This window comes from Bufo gargarizans, chromosome 4 (genome assembly GCF_014858855.1).
Source record: "Bufo gargarizans isolate SCDJY-AF-19 chromosome 4, ASM1485885v1, whole genome shotgun sequence".
NCBI classification, from domain to species: Eukaryota; Metazoa; Chordata; class Amphibia; order Anura; family Bufonidae; genus Bufo; species Bufo gargarizans.
This window is the reverse complement of record NC_058083.1, coordinates 322532528-322553134: the sequence shown is the minus strand read 5'-3', so window position 1 is coordinate 322553134 and position 20607 is coordinate 322532528. Positions and strand designations below refer to the sequence as shown.

General features: G+C 40.3%; 1 protein-coding gene across 6 annotated transcripts; it reads right to left on the bottom strand.

Annotated features, from left to right (window-relative positions):
- Nucleotides 1–786: 786 nt before the first annotated feature.
- MYB (MYB proto-oncogene, transcription factor) lies at nucleotides 787–20141 on the bottom strand. Of its 6 annotated transcripts, none has more exons than XM_044289774.1 (16): nucleotides 20005–20141; nucleotides 17615–17729; nucleotides 17087–17158; nucleotides 16214–16306; nucleotides 15890–16110; nucleotides 15208–15439; nucleotides 14412–14480; nucleotides 12724–12828; nucleotides 10681–10923; nucleotides 9663–10022; nucleotides 9147–9286; nucleotides 8595–8709; nucleotides 8007–8132; nucleotides 5950–6063; nucleotides 5451–5558; nucleotides 787–2110 (listed from the first exon to the last, which is right to left on the bottom strand). In XM_044289774.1, exons 1-16 carry the CDS (start codon nucleotides 20025–20027, stop codon nucleotides 2000–2002), a joined length of 2247 nt encoding a protein of 748 aa, XP_044145709.1. In that variant the 5' UTR covers nucleotides 20028–20141; the 3' UTR covers nucleotides 787–1999. The 6 variants fall into 6 exon arrangements, with proteins under 6 accessions (XP_044145709.1, XP_044145711.1, XP_044145710.1 ...); XM_044289776.1 differs by lacking the exon at nucleotides 20005–20141 and adding an exon at nucleotides 19167–19265; XM_044289775.1 differs by lacking the exon at nucleotides 20005–20141 and adding an exon at nucleotides 18651–18799.
- Nucleotides 20142–20607: the final 466 nt, after the last annotated feature.

The following is a 20607-nucleotide window of genomic DNA, read 5'->3' as shown; positions in this document are numbered from 1 at the left end:
GCAGTATGTAAGCTTTTACAATTACTTATTGTGAAAGGTGGATTCTGTGTTATCTGTTATTTTAATCCCATGCTCCAATCACATGGTCCATCACCGTGGTGATGGAGCATGTGATCTGACGTCACCACAGGTCCTTTAGCCCACAGCTCATCATTAAAGAAGTAAAGAGACTGGGAACTACGCGATCAAGAGGAGAAGGGGAGTTAACTTTTTTATATTTTTAACCCCTCCAGCACTATTATACTATGCATTCTGTATTCAGAATGCTATTATTTTCCCTTATAACCATGTTATAAGGGAAAATAATACAGTGAATAGACTGTCACCTAGAACCCATGCGTGAAAATCGCACCGCATCCACACTCGCTTGCGGATGCTTGCGATTTTCACGAAACCCCATTCGTTTCTATGGGGCCTGCTTTACGTGAAAAACTCAGAATATAGAACATGCTGCGATTTTCACGCAATGCATAAGTGATGTGTGAAAATCACCGCTCATGCGAACAGCCCCATAGAAATGAATGGGTCCGGATTCAGTGCGGGTGCAATGCGTTCAACTCACGCATCGCACCCGTGCGGAATACTCGCCCGTGTGAAAGGGACCTTAGAGTTGATCTTTTATTTAGCTCAAATGTTACTTGTATGCGCCTAAATGAGAGCCTGGATTGTATGCATTCTACAGAGCTAAACAAACCAGTCCATGTTTTATACATAATAAAAGACAAATCTCTCTATGATGAAACCCTTGTAAATATAAACGCATGGGAATGCAACATGGTAGAAACTCTTGTTTTTTTTTATTATTATTATTGTTTTTTTACAAAGGCAGTACAAAATAAGTGCAGTTATGCTGCACTGTATCCTTTAAGGCAGCAGGTTAAAAGTTTACAAACAACAATAAAATTCAACAATACAGTGTTCTGCTCAACAAGTCCAAATAAAAGGCAGTTACTGTACAGAACAATAGACCATTGGGTAGAAAACCAGGTCTATATAACAGAATTCATGAAAAACAGACAAAAGATTAAAAAAAAAAAAAAAAAAAAAAAAAAAAAAACACATATAAAATGAAGTCTTCTCCCAAATACCTGAAGGTGCAAAACAATCTCCCAGTATTTCTGTTACTTTTTTTCTTAGTAAATGTACAAAATTTCTTTACATAGAAAATATTATGAAATGCTAGTGCATAATAAAGCAGACATCAGCACAGTCGTCTTTTTTTTTTCGTACACATTCCAATTATTTTGTCACAATGCTAGCATGTCTACATGCTACTGTCATAGCAGCAGGACGAGGGGTAAAAAATAATATATATATATATATATGTATAAAAAGAAGAAAAAAAATCTTGGCAATTATTAAACAAAATTTAAATTAGTGAATAAAAATATAATTTGCTTTATAAAAAAAAAAAAAATATTCCAGTAGCCATTTAAAGCAAGCTAAAAATGTGTATAAAAAACAAAACAAAGCAGACACGCACATATTTTACAAACTGTAGAAAAAAAAATGTACAGTTATGAACATTAATAATTACTCCCTTTTGTTTTGTTGCACGTGTGATAAATATCGACAACTGTAGTAATGCTTGCTACTCTCCTGTATCAGTAGACTTTATCTAGTGGCATTCAGACAGAAACTGCTAGAGTTCCTATTTATAACATGCCAGCAAAATACTGGTATTATGTTTGTTCTTTTAAATATGTTCAAATGATGTGTAAAATACACTAAATAACAGCGCAACACCTAAATCATTTAGGCAGAAATGTCACTTTATGTAGGTGGAAATAGGCATCCTCCAACATTATTTGTTGAGATGACAAAATTCCAGCAGTGACTAGAACAAAAACGCACTTGGTGCTTCTCCCAACTGTTGTACCACAACAAAAATCTCCCAATTAAGAACATTCCCAAAGCTTCATGTAGAGGAATTTTCCAACACAATCCCAAATTAATATGAAGTGTTTCTGTGATAATGCTTGTTCAGACCCCAGTGTCATTACATGACAAGTGCAGACACATTTTTCATACATTTGTGATAGATCTCTGAATACATCTTCTGCTCTTCTGTTTTCCCACAAGATATTGCTTCCCATGCATTGCTGAATTGCTGTTGGGAGAAAAGAAATCTATATTTACATAAGTCTAAGGATATCAGAACACTGTGACATTTTTCACCAACATGATCTCGTGTTCCTGGTAGTCAGTCTAGTTATGAATAAATACATTTGAACAGTTTTCATGCAGTTCATTGTGTACATTTAATATCTGCAAAAACCTAAGGAGCTCACTGTATTATTGAATTAAGTGAATAAACTGTATATGCAGAATGTTTCTAAGCTCCCCTTAATGGTGCACACAGTCATTTTTCTGTCAATTAACTAAACTGTATCTGGAGCCCTTACCAGTATAAAGGTATATTAAAGGGGTTTTCCTGAACTCCTATATTGATGACCTATTCTTTTGAACATTTAATTAGTGGGAGTCTGACACTCCTGCCAATCAGCTGTTTCAAGAGGCTCTGGCGGTCCAGTAAACGCTGAAACCTCCTCACAGCTAACCAAGCACAGCTCCATACATTGTATAGCAGCGATGCTTTGCTACTGCAGCCCAGGCCCATTCATTTAATTGGGACTGAGCCGCAACTATGCCATGTGCCCGATGAACCTGACATGACTGTCCTAGAAAAAGGCCATAGTGCTCAGCGGAATGATGTGACCTCTTCAAACAGCTGATTGGTAGGGGTGCTGGGATTCGGACCCCCATTGACAGACAATGATGATCTATCCTGAGGATAGGTCATCAGTATCTAAATCTCAGACAATGCCTTTAAAGGGATATTCCGGTAAAGTAACTTACTTTTTGAAAAAATGCATTAAGGCTGCAAGCTGTGACCCGACCAGAACCCATACCTATACATATAACCAGAGCTTCATTTTACCTTGCAATCCATTTGTCTAGCTCCTGTGTGAGCCTGCAACACAATGAGTATCATGGCGCCTAATCTTCCCTCATGAGACTTCAAAGACTACAACCCCCACAATCCCCAGCTATTCTGCTGTGAGTGTTGATGTTTAGTGATTGGCTGCCTGATATCACAGATATACTTAGTAATCAGCAGCACACTAACACTCCCCTTGTTTCACAAGACACTTAGCTAAAGGACCTAACACACTGAGCATGCTCGACCGAACAAAGGCTCAGAACTACAGGTCGATGCCATGGAAACACAGTGGGTAGCAGAGGAAGAAAACTACTTTTATAACTACTGAACAGTACATATGTGAAATTTACATTATATTAGGTAATTATTGATGATGAATTAGTCTAAAACAAAAGTTATATTTATGGCAACCGGAATACCCCTTTAAGTCTTAACTAGTGTGGGGATTCAAAGGATATTTTTTTCCTTCAAGTCCATCAATATATGAATCAGAAAAACCTTTTAACACATTAATCAGCACAGAACTTTTGACATGGTGTTGAAGGGTGGGCATAATTTTAAGATCTTTTTTTATTTATTTATCAGAGAATGTTGATCCTTTTTAAACTGTATGCATGTGTATACCACCCTAATAATTAACGTATAGACTGGCTGATGAACTATTACAGCCCATTAATATATTAACAGTGTGAGATGTGAGAAAGTGAATGCATCCTGTTCTGCTAGGTGACAGGTAATCAATTGTAAATATCACTTTATATAATAAATAAACATGCTGACTGAAGAAAAGTTAAAAACCTGAGAACATTTTTCAGATTTGTTCACTTTATATTCTGCAGAATGTTTTTGTTCATTAAAAGACAAACATTTCAGTTAAATAGCACTGAAGTTTGTTCTCCGTCAAGCAAATAATAAAAACCTCTACTTAGATCCACACTTAAGGAGCTGAAAAACATAATACTGTTTTATCAACAATTTGAGAATTTTATATTATTGACTCTCAATTACAGGTGGGGTTATTCCCAAACATAACCCTACAGGGTACTAAGTACTACGCCCCATTCACACTTACAGTGGAATCCAGACATTTTCTGGAGTTTACCCTGAGGGGCTGTATGTGTGAATGCACACATCCACAATATATGTCCCGGACTTTACCCACACTTTTTCTCCCCACAGCCCTAGTACTAACTCTGGGTTACCGTATGTCCGAGTGAGTGCATGTGTAAAAACAGCAGTAAATTTTTCAGAAAATCACAGTGGGCCATGCCTAAAGTTCCCTACCCTTGCCTAGGGACCTGGAACATTTCCTCTGTAGTGAGAATGCACCCAACATGGAACATCTCCAGGGTGATAACTACATGTGTGAAAGGCCAACTCCAGTAAATCTCTGGATTTGATAATCCGGAAATGTTCAGGAGTTTAGGTATGAAAACAGCACAACAGCAGCTTACATTCCACAAGTCGTGATGCAACAAGATAACAGCATGAGGGCTCTTTCACACCTGCGTTCTTTTCTTCCGGCATAGAGTTCCGTCGTCGAGGCTCTATGCCGGAAGAATCCTGATCAGTTTTATCCTAATGCATTCTGAATGGAGTGAAATCCGTTCAGGATGCATCAGGATGTCTTCAGTTTCGGAACGGAAAGTTTTTTGGCCGGAGAAAAATCCTGAAGACTTGTCGCAAGGCCGGATGCGGAATTAATGCCCATTGAAAGGCATTGATCCGGATCCGGCCTTAAGCTAAACGTTGTTTCGGCGCATTGCCGGATACGACGTTTAGCTTTTTCTGAATGGTTATCATGGCTGCTGGGACGCTAAAGTCCTGGCAGCCATGGTAAAGTGTAGTGGGGAGCGGGGGAGCAGTATACTTACCATTCGTGCGGCTCCCGGGGCGCTCCAGAGTGACGTCAGGGCGCCCCAAGCGCATGGATCATGTGATCGCATTGGCACGTCATCCATGCGCATGGGGCACTCTGACGTCATTCTGGAGCGCCCGCGCGAACTGTAAGTATACCGCTCCCCCGCTACTACTATGGCAACCAGGACTTTAATAGCGTCCTGGGTGCCATAGTAACACTGAAAGCATTTTGAAGACGGATCCGTCTTCAAATGCTTTCAGTACACTTGCGTTTTTCCGGATCCGGCGTGTAATTCCGGCAAGTGGAGTACACGCCGGATCCGGACAACGCAAGTGTGAAAGAGGCCTGACAAAGGCAAGATTTAAATCACCGTTTTGTTTTCCGTTCCTCTGATCCGTCAGAAGAACAGAAAACAAAAATGCTCAGTTATGCTCATTTTTAATCCGGTTAGAGATCTGTTATTTTAGATGGAAAAAGTAACAGATCTCAGACGGAAATGGCTAAAACGGTTGCAAATCGAGCATAACTAAAAAAATAAATAAATAAAGGATCTATTTTTTTCAGTTTTATGCTCTTCTGACGGATCAGAAGAACAGAAAACGAAATGATGATTACTATCCTTGGTAAGGGTATGTTCACAATTACCTGTAAAGGGCTCCCCAGTGACCTATTCCTGGGTACTGCAAAAGATTTCACCCTATGGTCTTCTTTATCAGACATAGGTCTCATTAACAATGAACTGGTAAGAAGATTCTGAAAAACAGCAAAGGAACAAAGTCAAATTTAATCTAATATATATTTTTATACTGATATTACAGCTCAAGCGCCTGACTATTCTTTCTTGACAAGTGTCTAAATTGACATAATTAAATCCATCACTGAAGTGACAAACTAGTTCAGAATTTATTACAGACATGTGTTCTTACATTGGCATTAAACTTTCTATGTTTGCCTCAAGCAGCAGAGTAGTAGTATTATTATACCATGATATTAAGAGTAATAGTAAGTCCAATTATACAAAATGTACAAAACAGTGTCCGATTAAAAATACTCTATTCATTAATTCACAGACAATGGCGTCAGTGCCTACTAGCAACACAGATCTCTTTTCACTTTGTAGCATTGTGCTGTACCGTATACTTACAGGAGTGTCTTCCATAATACTCTGCTGAGAGAACAACTGAGCTGTCAGGGTCTCTTGTTCCCACAGACTGGAGATGAAATGGTTAACCTTATGAGGTGGTGATGGTGACTCCACCTGACAAAAGTAAAAAAAAAAAGAATTCATAACCATCTACTTAATGACGTTTCCTCATTCTTCTCTTTACTCCAGTCTATTGAATCTTATTTTATCAATTTGTTTAGGCTCTGCATCACCATTGTACTGCCATTATCAGGCCACTTTATACTTCTCTGTATATTCCATTTCTGCTTTTGGTTTACAAATACCAATGCAAAATACTGAGTAAAACACCAGTGTTTGAAAGTGGCCAAAGGGTTTACACAGTGTGGATACTTTTCCATGCAAGAGGTCAGCTAAATGCAAGCGACTGGGGTTTTTCTAACCCATTCACACAGATAAAATCTGTCCACATGCTGTGAAAATTAAAAGGGGTATTGCAATATTTTTTATGGCAATAGAAAAATATATTTTTGTAATATACTAGCAAATAATAAAATGCCAGCGTTAACCAGTATGACCCACTGCAGTATTGAAAGTTGTCATATGATTCTAGGAGCACTTTCAAGCAGTGACCATGAATGTGGTAGTCGTATACTGCAGTGACTTTGTGCCACACCACTATTGGTAATCACTGCCTAATAGGACGGCAAAAAGAAAATAATAAATCTTTAATATAACCACTTGTCAAAACTTGGCTAATCCCTCTCAAGGTGTATAGAGATGGCAAATGGGAGAATGACTACAGTCTCACTAACCACTGCTTATGAATGTGCACAGTGGTCTACACGTCAGCCACAATCATATCTCACTCTGTTGGTGGTGGCAATAACCTGCGCTGAGTTTATTCACCGTTATGCCACCACTGAAGTAACATTAATCAGAAGTCCCTATCACACAAACCTAAGGAAGTTATCCCTCTGGTGTCTATGTTTCTGCCCACCACTATGGTGGCCTGGGGGACTCCTTGCTGCTGCTATAATAGAAGCTACCTAACAATACCCAGCCCTCACTCGACAAGTTTCTGGCTGCCCTGTCGGGCGCCTCTTCAGGAGCAATGGGCAAAGGGGCGCCGAGTAACAGGTATGCTGCCTACTATTAAGACCTAGCGGAGGACGCTGCATGTGTGTTGTGCAACAGTGTCGGTGCTGGTATGGCCACACCACTATCGGCACACAGTACGGTAGCAATACTGTTTAAACACTAGGTGATTATACAGTAGATGCAGAGCTTTTATTTTATTTTTTTGCCAAATCTATAAAATTTTGTACATGAAAAACATGAAGCCATGTGTTTCACGCGCACAAAAATGATCATTTGTAAAAAAAAAAAAAAAAAAAAAAAAAAAAAAAACATTCTTTGCAAATAAAATCCATGTTTGTGGCAGATGGTGCAATGTGATCCATGGGTGGCAAGTCTTTAAATACTGCTTGCAGTAAATGCCACTTTATACAACATGTCAAGTTGTCATTACATTATGGGGGTAATTTATCATTCCCCTATGCCACTGCGTTGGGATAAAACCTTGTTTAGCAACTTTTTAAATGACCTTGTGACTAGTTTCAGTAGATACTGGCATTTTAATGCTGCCCTTGCCAGTTTACGAAAAGCGGGTATGGGCAAACTCGGCCCTTCAGCTGTTTTAAAACTACAAATTGCATCATGCCCTGCGGTAGGCAGACTGGGAATTTTGGAATTTGTAGTTTTAAAACAGCTGGAAGGCCGAGTTTGCCCATCCCTGGTCTGGACCATCAGCCCAGCACATTCATCAACATTTACACCAGAAACTGGCATAAATTGCTGAAATCTATGCCAGCTACGCACTGGCGTAAATTTCAGTAATTTATGATAAGGTCTGACCCTCCAGTGGTGCAGGTCCTATCAAGGCTGGCGTAGCCCACGCTGGTCTTGATAGATCAGTGCCTATGTGTTTTACTCCTAAAGTAACGCAAGACTTTATAATTATGTACATAGTTCATATATTTTCATTTTAGCATATTTAGTGCTTCCATGAAAAATACCTCTTGCTTAATTTTCTTTAACAAAGGTTCTTCCAGATCTTGGAGCTCAGGTACAATACCAGACTCATCGGCCTCCTGCTTGATTACTTCCTGCAGGTCTTCTGCAAGGTGTGAAGGAGTGTGATGCTAAAAACATAGGATAATATGATGAACTATTAAAACACATTGGGGTATATTTCCTAATATTGCACACAAAAGCTAAAGCCGCCTTCACACACTCATTATTTGATCAATGATTTCTATCAAACTCAGGTGTGGAGGCTACACACATATACGGTATAATGGAAAATCTGCACCTGTCCTATGTTTTTTTGGATCCACACATGACTTTAGCTCACAATCACGATGGAAATCACACTGATCAGACACTGACCAAACACTGGATATGTGAAAGAGGCTGAAGTCACATACAATGAAGCCACACACCCTCCTTTCCAACACACAAAACATCATAGGTATTAGTAAAAATGGTGTGAGGGGGGTTGATAAATCAAAGCAACCATACTACGCAACTATGCACTGCATTGAAAAATATGACCCAGTCTGTCTACTTTAATAAAATTAGACTGAATTTACTTATCAACTTACCAAAAGTTTAAGTGGTCCATATTTAAATTCTTGAGCTGCTAAAGCATTTTTAAATGGTGTAGGAGTTCTTGGAGAGCTGTCCAAAATTGACCTTTTTATAGCTGGAGTCCTAAGACTTTAAATATAAAAAACAAAATATAAATCAAATTATAAAAAATTATGAAAATACAAACACACACCACAAATCTGGAGAAATTATAATGAATAACTATAGTCACATCTCCAAATGCAGACAGTATTTTTCCTTTTGCTTTGTAATAGTATTTATAACGTAAAAAAATGTACTATGCTTAAAAAACAGATGGGGGGGGGGGGGGGGTTGTAAGATAATGCAATGGGGTACATTTATCAAAACTGGTGCAAAAGAAAACTGGCTTAGTTGCCCATAGAAACCAATCAGATTCCACTTTTCATTTTTCAGAGCTCCTTTGGAAGGGAGAATTTGATTGGTTGCTATAAGAAACTAGACCACTTTTCCCTGACACCAGTTTTGATTACCCCAATATATTTAAAAGATACAGTATATGAATCAGGGAATCAGAAATAACATACATGCTGTTTTCTTTATGAAGACGTGGTGTGTGGCCCTGTTGAGGAGGTACAGTAGCTTTATGAGAGGCACAAAGTGGAGTGGAGGTTAGACTTGGGTGTCCCATATTCAAATTGTCATGTGCTGCTGCGGTGTTTAAAAACTGTAAATAAGAGGAAAACGGGTTAGTCTGTGATGCCAGTGAAATAATAAGTATAGAGAAAAATCTATGTTTTCACACAAACAAGCAATAAAACAACATCAGGAGGGTTATAGTGTTAAATGAGGAAATTAGACAGTTATCATTAAACATGCCATTAAATACCATCACCAGACAAAGGAAAAGCAGAAGCAAAGACTAAAAGCACCAACACCACTACCCCTCCCCAGTTAAGGTGATGCTGGTAAAGTATTGATGTGAAATCATTGAGTGTGAGAGGGATTAGTCATTTTTTTTCTTCAAACAATTAGTTTCTATATTGTTAATTCTCTGGTGACTGCTTAGAATTAGTGAGAACTTTGCAAAAGTTTTAATCTACCTGAGAGGGAGAGAAGGGCAGGCTTTTGAAAGGGGATTGCTTTGTAGAACTGACGATGTCAGCCAGGTTTAAGGGACTGCTGTCTCCACTGGCTAAGCAATTCAGACGCCCTTTCTTTTTGCACAAGACGATCAGTGGTGATGAGGTACTTTTTAGGGAATTTAGGGAGTTTGGAGATACGAACGAACCCTGATACAACATACTTTTGTTTAAGTTCGTATCAGGGGCATCCCTCGGGCTGCAATGGCTGCCCATGCCCTCTGAAGGCTCTGGGTCTTGAGTTGAGGGAGATCTGCTGGGTGAGGAATCTCCTTGCTCATTGGATTCAAAACTGTTGTCTTCACCCCATGATGAAGAATCCTGAAAACAACGTGGGAGGCACGAAATGTTTAGCATTATGTACAGTGCCACCCTAAACAGTAGCCCAAAAACATTTTAAGCAAAGGTCTATTTATCACAACTTCCCAATCTTTAAGGAGGTAGGTTCTCTTGGAGTATAAGGACTAGGTATGCATTTCACTGCGATTCTTAGAATCTTTATGGTTGCAATACGTCTCTGTAATGCAAAGAAGCACTTTGTGTAGTACCACAGTATGTAAGGATCAATACTCTTTGAAACCAAAGAAGCACATGCAGACTTGTTAAGCTTGAAAAAGAGACACGCATTTTATGTTAATCGCTATAACGGTATCAGAAATAATATTTTGCCATTTAAGCACATAGAAACAATACATGACAATTTACATAATTGAGAAAAACAATTATATCTATGGAAATTATAGTCCAATCACTCCATACCCCAAGTCATTGTATGGTGTGAAAGCAAAAAAGTCACTTGTTATATCAAGCATGAACAAAAAATGCCCACTTCATGGGACTTACATAAAATACATGCCCTGTACAGTGTACTCCTCCTGCTGTACATACACCTACTGTCATCTTATACTTATAATAGGGTACATTGTATATGTAGTTTTATAGTAAATTGTCTATCGTTGAAGCCCACAGTGCTACTTACAGAATCAATAAGCTGAAGAGTTTCTGAGTATTCGGGCCCATTTTTCATCTGTATTAATAAATTAACGCCAAAACATCTGGCAGGGGAAGCACTTTCTTCAGGAAGGCATCCATGGTCCATGGGAGGAGAAGGTGTACAGTTATGCGGCTCACCAAGGCAGGACGCAGGAGAACTATCCCCATGAGGCCTAGAGTTGTCAGCAATAGTAGTACTGTGCCATACAGGATATTCTTCCGCATGATTCTGTTTTGCAAAGAAAGGTTTGAAAATTTAAAAATATAGTAAAAAGAAGGAACTTAAAATGAAATTGCTCAAGGTGTCTCACACACAGCTAGATAAAAGCAGTTGCATCATCCAAAGAACTTACACTTCTGAAACAGTTGTCAAGATGTTTCCTTTCATCAATATAGTGCTGTAGCTCAAATGTTGCTATATGTTGTGTCATCTTGCAATTACAATGTCATATTGCAACCATATTGAAGAAGCAAGTTCATTATGTGTAAAAATACACATTTGAGGCTTAAACAGTTTAAAGACTAACAGCATCCATGCTAAAATAATGCTATACAATTATGTCTCAGAAATTACCTAGACTGAAACTAATGGGAATGCACTTGTACATCTGGAAAACCATACCTTTCCTTCTGTTATCACTTTTTCTGTTCCCAGAATAAGCACTTTGATGATGTATATGCAAATGATGCATTAAGGGCCCAGGTGGGCATCTTAAGGTGCCTTAGCCTGCCACTGCACTTGATCCCAGCTCCTCCATTTTGTGCTCTTATGTCCTTTCCCTTCTGCCAGCAGAGTCACTGATCCCCTGCATCCAAATCTCACGCAGGCTACCACTCAGCTGTGGATCAGTGATGTCGCTGGATGACGGGAAGGACCCTCCGGTGGGCCCATTCTCTGATGCCATTATGGACTCCAAAGGACCAGGAGAAAAAAAAACAATTTGGAGCTGCCTTTGAAAGTAATCACTTCCCACTAGGGTCTATTACATATTATTGGTGATATAGCAGTTGGATCCTGAGAATAATTACTCTTCTGGGCTAAAGGAACCCATGTCTGACACTGGGAAGGGCAAGAAAACATCAGGGGTAGAAGCTGGAATTCAAGTAGATGCCCACCTGGACTTCTGGTGCATCATTTGCATATACATCAGTAGCTTTTCTGGGGGAAGGAAAGTTATGGTTTTACTGACACTAGTTACATATGTTCTTTAAGAGCTCATACACACGAACGTGCCGTGTTTTGCAGTCCGTGTGCTTTCTGCAATATGTGTAACAGAACGGACAGCCCATTATAGAAATGCCTATTCTTGTCCGCAAAACAGACAAGAATCGGACATGGTCTATAATTTTTGCGGAGCCACGGAACGGAGCAACGGATGCGAACAGCTCACAGAGTGCTGTCCGCATCTTTTGCGGCCCCATTGAAGTGAATGGATCCGCATCTGAGCTGCAAAAAATGCGGTTCGGATGCGGAACCAAACCACATTTGTGTGAGTGCTCCATAAGTGTGCTATTCCTCCATGATCTTTAAGTAAGCCACATACATGTCTACTAGAGTTTTATAGGGTTGAAGGGTCACTGAGTTTTTAAAAACCTTTTAATATGTCACAGAGACACAACAAAAGTTTTAATTGGTGAGGGAGCGAGTGCTGAGACCTCCACCAATTGCTAGAATGAGGAGAGACCAGTGCTCACATATTGGCTCACTCTCCTGGCTGCAGGACAGGAAACGAGATAGGCTTTCTATTGAGTCTATGGGCCCATCTTGATTCCTTCCCTTGAAGCAGGGAGAGTTATCCCCTTCTCATTCTAGCAATCGGTGGGGGTCTCAGCACTTAGACTCACACCAATCAAAACTTTTAATGCCTCTGACATACTAAAACTCAGCGACCCTTTAAAACTATTGGTTAGATAGAGGTTAAAATACTGGTTCCATGAAACCCAAGGGAGTATGGAATTAAGTTGGTGAATTAGTAAGGTGGTGTAAACTAATTAACGTTTACTAGTATTGTCATCACATTTGTCTTACCGGTAATGCATGATGTCCCTTTAGTTCATTCTCAGTTGACATGAGTAATAGCTCTAACTCTTTTATTCTCTTTTCTTTTTCTGGATCTTCGTCATTATAGGGTCTCTAAAATTAGAGGACAATTCATTACAATCAAGACTACAAGCTAAGAAAACTTTTTACTGGCTCAACACCTAACCAATAGTTATCTGCCTTAAAGAAAATTTGTCACCGATATTTTTTTTGGTCCATTAAAACCAGATAGTAATACAATTCTTTTTTCTCTAAACTGTTTTTATTTTCTGATCATAGATGTTTTTTTTTTATTTTTCCTGAACTTGATTATGGGGCGGCCATCTTGCCTGAGCTGTCCTTAGCAGCATTTACACAGCATTAATTTTTTTTTTTTAATTGCAGCAATTACGGCAGCTCCATGGTCCATAGACACAATGGTCAGGAGGTGACCTCATTGACTTCTATGGGAGAGTCGTCTAGGCATGCTCTGTGACCTGTACAGAGGTCATTGTATAAGGAAAGAATAGATAAGCTCTGCCAATCCCCTATTGTGAATGGTGGATCCTCTCTTATCTGATATTCTAATCCTCCCTGTACTGATACCTCTGTGTATAGATAAGCAGTAACTGCAGTAAAGTTATCTGTACAGACCAAGAAGTGGCGCATATTAGGCTTAGTGGCCAGTGAAAAAACTGCAGGATTTTGTTTTTTGTATAAATATAGATATTGATATGGAAAATTAAAAACAACATAAAAAATTCTTGAAAAGTATGATAAACATAAAAACGTTATTCCAACAATAGGTCATTTTCTGATGACACATTCCCTTTAACAATAGTGACCTCTATAAGGAAACATTTTATCCAGACCTGAAAATTGTGATACCCTTATAAACAGTACTGATTCCTCCATTCTTGCCTAGTCATTGCTTCCTCTTTCCCTAACATTCTCTGCACCACAAAATAACTTTTGTAAGCGAGACATAACACAACCTGATCTACCGTATGTGTCAGTGCGTCTTATGGGGCGAATACTAATAAGCCCTTCCATAACAGGACCAGGAAGCGGTGAATGCAGCACTCATTTTGTGGGCTATATACTCACTGCTTCCTGGTCTTATCCTGCAGGCCTCCGCACACTGTGCAGTTACCTGCGCACAACGTGAGGACATCGGCACTCTCTGTGACATTGCGCTATGTAATGTCAGGTCACAGCACAGTGCGGAAGAGTGCTGGATCTCGGGAGTGGAGACGGCATTTGGAACAGGAGAGGTAAGTCGATTTCTTTTTTCTCATTTGAGGTCTGATTAACTCTCGTGTCTTATTAATATGAGGGGGGGGGGGGGTTCTGATCTAAGAGGTCTGATTGGGGGTCTTAGTAACAGGGGGGTTTGACCTGAGGTCTAATTTGGGGTCTTAATAACAGGGGGGTCTGATTGGGAGGCTTAATAACATTGGGGGTCTGATATGAGGTCTGATGAAAAACTTTTTTTTTCTTTACCTCCTCTAAAACCTAGGAACGTCTTATGGGCAGGTTCGCCTGTAGAGGGCGAAAAATACGGTATTCCATGTGTCCTGCTCTTGATAGCATTTGCAAATGTATGCAATAAATCAATTATAAATACAATTATGTATATTTATAAAATACATTAAATTGCTGTTAAACTGAGAAAATAATAATAATAATAATAATACCTGAACAACTGCAGTCGCTGGTTGAGGGACATTGACTATGTTAACATGCAATGCCACAGGATAAGGTGCCTGCAAATATATGTAATAAAAAGGTATTTAATACAACATGTTCACAGGTCCCTAATGAAGACCTCAAGAAGATTTCATGGTGGAAATGCATTGTGCAGGACTGCGCATCAATGAATTATATACATTATTCATCATTTGGTCTTTACAAGGGCAGCCAGTTGCTTATCCTTCTTTATCCACATTATAGTATATAATTTAATTTTATAATATCTTCCAAATTGATGTTTTTTCCATTTGCCCTCTTGTGCAGTATTCTAAATTTGCAAGTGGGGGAAGGGGAGGGGACAGTACATAAATACCATTGCTTTTATGCCATTTATATATTTCTCCTATGGAATAAAGGCTGCTAGACTAGATGTTAAAAGAAAGGTTTGCATATTCAAAGCAGGCAATATTCTGCCCCAGATGTTTAAGAGAGCCCCTATTATTCCAATGAAGAGCTGCTGTCAACATAACAATTAATCCGAGCTGGATTTACATAACCTGCTCTGTCTGAACTCTAAATTTACTAATGTGGTAGAAAAGCTCCTGTATATAGTCAAATGTAAAATTTAACTATGAGGGGATATGCAGAAGCATACATTGTATTGTACATCAGGGTGGGTATACCATATGCTGCATTGGCAGAAAATACTCCTGTGACAGCCCTGGTTTTCTTCACCAAAGAAAATGGAAATCAGATTGATACTTCGTAGAATAAGATATTCTTACTTAAATAAATACTTACGTTCTGTGGCTCAGCCAAATGATAGTAGAAGTTGTTCACTGGAGCATGGCTGCTATGAGTGATGTGTGAAGAAGGTTGGTTGTGAGTGGTGAAGCCCAACAAGTGGTTGCCTTTTGAGAAGTTTGTGGCTGCAGAAGCCTGGTTGGTTTTGGACGATTCCTGCAGATAACCTTCCTGTTCGACCTTGCGTCGCATAGTAGAATTCCAGTGGTTCTTGATAGCATTATCCGTTCTACACAGGAAAATTAAAAGCATATAAAATGTAATTTTCTAGGGTGCATTAAGAACGTGAGCTTAGCTATAAGGAAGCCAACATTCTCAAAAGTAATCAGACAGTGCACTGAAATGCTGTGAAATGTTTATGCCATAATAGAAAATGATTTCTGTAGAATTTTTTTTTTTCCATCATACATACTGAATGCACTGGCATAAAAATTGGTGAGCAGAAGTCGTAATTCACAAATTTGGCACCAAACATAACTGTTGGTGACATCGGGCTTTAAGCATATATACAAATCTAAGAAAAAGTCATTATTGTTCGTAGCAACCAATGAGAGCACTTGTTTCATTTTGGGTTTAAAAAAAATAAAAGCTATAATTTGATGATAACTTGGCATGGGTAATATTTTATTAGAAAAAAATGATGTTGAGTTACTGCTTAGAGCACTGTATGGTACATTACCTCCCAGGAAGCAGCTTTGCTATTTCAGCCCATCTATTTCCCAGACGTTTGTGAGCTTCATATATTATTTTGTCCTCTTCTTCTGTCCAAGAGGTCTTTTTCACTTCTGGATTGAGATGATTGTGCCACCTCTCTCTGCACTGCTTGCCAATTCTTCCTTTCAAGTGCTTTGCAATGACAGACCAGCGTTTGGGGCCATACTTGTGCACTAGTTCAATTACCTTTTCAAAAAAGAGTCACTTGTAAGGTTACATACATTTCAACTATGGAAACTAGACATTTCTGTTAAGAAAGGCTTTAGGTCCTTATGGGCTAATAACTTACTCTTTGATCTTCTTCTTTAGTCCATGGTCCTTTAATAAGTTCAGGATTTAATACTTTTTGCCATCTATGCTGGCACTGAACATCTGTTCGGTTCTTTTATAAGAAAAAAAAAAAGTATGTAAATATATGAACTTATTGCAGAACACTAATATTTTAACTTTTTTTTTTTATTTAAAAGTCAGGTTCATAAAGTGTGATTTTTAATATTTATTATTTAAAGGAGCGGATCCAAAAGAGAGATGTACCAGCGTTTATACTTATATTTCCTTTAGGATTTTCCTAGCTTGGGCTAAAGATAAAATCCATAGAAAACTGTCCTGTGTGAATTTGGTCTTAATGCTGATGCTTACAGAAAATAGTTCAGTAAAACAACCCTTAACGTGACCCTCCAGTTCAAGAAAAGAAAATTCAAACGAACCGAGGAACACTTACCTGGTGCTCTGCTTTTCATCTGACAATTCTCAGCTCCTTTGCCATCCAATATTGCCACACCACTTCTCAGACTATCTGATGCATACTGTACATTTGGTAGCCCAAGACACTTGGTGCTGTCCTCAGCTTGGCCAGCATTGCTCACATGAACAGCGCTGTCCAATCCAAGAGCAAGTCTAGACAAGCAGGAAGAGTCTTGGGCTACTGATACACAGTGTGCATCAGGAAGACTGAGAAGCGGTGAAGCCATCTTGGATGGCAGAAAAAGGAACTCACCATGTGTTTCTCTCCAGATGTGACCTTTTTTTTTTTTTTTTTTTATGGGGGGGGGCACACATCATATTAAACAATAGTATTTGATTAAAACTGAAACCTGTAGATGCATTCAACAATTTATAGGTGTTTTAGAAAACATCACATTTCTGTTCAAACGGGACTTACAGGAAGGAAACTAGCTATAACTTTCCAGTCCTCTGTTCCATTCTGCTCCACTAGTTTCTTCAGCTTCTCATCCTGAAAAAAGAAGAGGATTTAACTAATTGCCACAAAAAGTGTGAACTTGGTTTTATTTACACGCTTTAATTAATTTTGGCACTTATTTTCTGATCTACATGTACAATTGAACAGATCTATTACTAGTTTGCAATAATGTGCACGAAGGCTGCGTGGGTTAAACTCTGCCTGTAATTGACAGGGAGTTCAATATTTCCATATCTACAGATATCTTTGTACCAAATAAGCGTAGAGTAATTGATTAGTTGCCAGTTGACATGGAGAAACAGGTCACTCCCTTCTCTCTCTAAGCAACCACTTTACAACAAAACTAGAACCTGGATGCCAAAGGGATACTCAATGAGCTTATATTTCCTGAAGAGATCATCGAGTACAGAATATGTCACAAAGGAAACAATGGGCATTTACAATTGTGATAAATGAATATGTGCAGGGGCTAGTCGTGTTCCTACGCACCTCTTCACGCGTCCACCTCGTTTTCCCCAAGTGCCGTTTTCCTTTGGAGAGCAGGCCGTCATAATCATGCTCATACATTTCAATGTCATCCTCCTCTTCCTCTGAGCTGTATATACTGTAAAAAAGCAACATTCGTGGCATAAGAGAAAATGTCAAACAGTCTTGCGTTACCAAATGAAATTAACTTAGAAAAGGACCAGGATGTCGGTGGACTTTGCAGGTTATTCTTCTACTGTTTTTGGTATCCACAGATACAAGAGACCTGGCAGACTGCTCAGAGCTCTGCATGTTCAGACCTGCTGCCTCTGTCAGATGAGTGGCAAATTGCACATTTGGCAACCTTTCCGCCAATAAAGTCAATGTCTGAGGACAGTGAAAGAGTCTGACAGGACGTGTCATTTACACAGGCAGTCCCTAAAGTTCTTTATCTGCTTTATGAAATGCTTAAAACATTGGTGCTTGTCCTGGAAGCAGCCCAAATGGTTGTCTTCACTAAAGGAAGAAGCCTTTGTTTGACCTTCTGCTGGGGTATATATGTCACTCCAGCACAACTTTACATTATGCCAGGGAAAAGCTTTGCCTCCTAAAGACTTCCAGGGACAAAAGTTTGAGAAGCACCAAAATACAAAACAAATATCTCACATATACTAAAATGTTTACCAAGACATAAGAAAAAAAAAAAGTCATCTACGTACTGCAAGATGCCTTCCTGAACGTGAATGTGGCCTGGAACCATAGCCATCGTATTGTTTAGTATACAAACCCAAAGCAACACGCCCGCAGTTCATGGTCAAAGAAGACAAAGGCAGATTTACAAGACTACTGCTGAGCAACCAAGTTAAAAGTCAATAACGCATTCTGATCTGACACACCAAGCCTCATTCAGCCTCCGACGTCATCTATTTGAGGCCCCCGCCAACAAAAGACCTTCAAATTTTCTTACAATTACTATGTAGCCTAAATTGTGACTAAGGGATTTCCCCATCAGCTACATTTAAGTCAAAGGAAAATGCTCAAGTTCTCACAAAGTTCTCACCATCACCGACTTTAGACACCATCGCTATATGAACATGATAAAACCGCCTGACTGCAAGTGTACCAGAATAAGATGCTGGTAAGAAGATTAATGGCAATGGGCATAGTCTCAAAGAGGAAACTCTTTCTTTCAGATGTGCCCGCATGTGGAGCGAAGGGTTTTACACCAGATGTAGCTGTATGGAAAGAGATGATGTCAAATGAAACTGCCTGATGAGAGCGGGAGATGATCATCTGGTGCAGCTTGCAGATAGTTAGGGGCTGATGAACTTCTTTTATCTACATACATGACACCCAAAATGAGTGAGGGGAGTGGGTTCATGAAAATGACCCCTTTCGTCACCCTGTGGGGTTAGCTGGAAGTTAGAACTTTAGAAGGAACTTAGTTATGCAATGGTCAAAGAGGTGAAGATAGAAGGACAGATGGGTGGGGGCTGATTTTTCTTTGCCGCTTTTATCCAAATAAGCCAGGACAATCCTACTAGGTGGGTTGTCATCAAAGCCCCTAACCCCTTACACAATCTCCTACGATACACAGAAAGCAGGTGACATTGAGAACGGTATGCAATAACGTCCACCACTGACGATATTAGAGGAGGACGGAGTATTACAGTGCACCATGCCAAGGGTCTATCAATACTCAAGCAGGCATGTGGCTGGCAGATAACAGAAGCAGCCAGTAATAGCCCATATATTAACCCTATCAAATGCACTTCATAGATGGAAGGACCCTTTAAGGAGACTCCTCCAGGCTGTATATACCCTACCCATCTAGAAGAGTTCACTAAACTATGCTGGGAAAGACTAGCAGATCACCTAGTATTTACTTTCCCAGACATGTGCTGCATACATCAGTATTAAACATGCCTCCTGGATGTTGTCCCGTGCACACAACCCCAGGGGCCACCAGAAGTGCACACTCAGGCTGCACTGGCATCTGCCTGGCACAGGGACACTGCGATCGTCTGCTGGTACACTGCAGATCACCGTCACCAAGCATCAGCATCCCTCAGACACTAGCCACCTGCCTGTCAGGGCAGCGTGTTACCAAAGCCCCCATGACAGGAGAAGCATCCACGAGGTAGAATCCACGTGTGGGGCTCCTGGTCCCGAGCAGGACATGTGGTGCCGCTCAGCATCTCCAGTGCACCTGCCGCCACACCGAAGTCCCATCTGTCATCAGATTACATGTGCCACACGGCAGGCACCTGACATGTCCCCTGCACACACTACGGGTAAGGCTGCTAAGTGCCACCTGCGAGGTCCCCAACACACGTCAGTGTCACCTAGCCATCCTGCTGCAGTCCATTAATACGCCTGTCATCCCGCAGGTAGGTTCCTCACATATGTGTTACCTGTTCCTTGGTCTCCTCGCCATCCTTACAGCAAGGTCAGGGGAGGGTGAGCAAGAAGGTGAATGTACTTCTTGCAAGTGGATAGTGCGCTATGAAAGTTTCTCAGGAGGCGTAGAGAAGGAGGAGGAGAAGGGGCGGGCAGCAGCCGGAGGAGGGCACAGCCTGCCATGAAAGACGGCTGAATAAAAAAGAGATTTCCCTCGAACAAAAGCACACTCGGCACACGCCCTCCCGCCAATTCTGGCGCCCTGCGCAGGCGCCTTCGCCTCAGGGGTAGCGGGGCAGTAGCGGGGAGGAGAAGAGGAGGCAGTGCCAAAGTATAGGCGCCTTTTCAGGCATAAACCCCGCTCTGAGAGGTGGACGCTGGCGAGAGTAAATAGCAGCCTGAACAATGTCGCACGCTACAGCCCGTCACATGTGACAAGTGGCCCCTAGTCATTCCACCTCAGTCATTGCCGGTGTGTGACAGCAGGTGCCACCACACACACGTCCTGCAGCCTGACAGCCTCGCAGGTAGAGCTTGTTCATACCACACAGCTGTGAGGGAAGTTATGGCTGTCCTACCGCAGGGGTCGCATGCAAGTCTCTCAGTGCAGGAAGAAA

Bases quoted from the DNA above. Each gene is read 5' to 3' on its own strand.
- MYB (XM_044289773.1), bottom strand. From the start codon at position 18,356: ATGGCTATGGTTCCAGGCCACATTCACGTTCAGGAAGGCATCTTGCA. The intron at 16,111-16,213 runs GTAAGTTATTAG...TTTTTTGAAAAG, and splicing joins CTAAAGAAGAAGATCAAAGA to GTAATTGAACTAGTGCACAA. The intron at 10,924-12,723 runs GTAAGACAAATG...TTTGCAAAACAG, and splicing joins AGGGACATCATGCATTACCG to AATCATGCGGAAGAATATCC.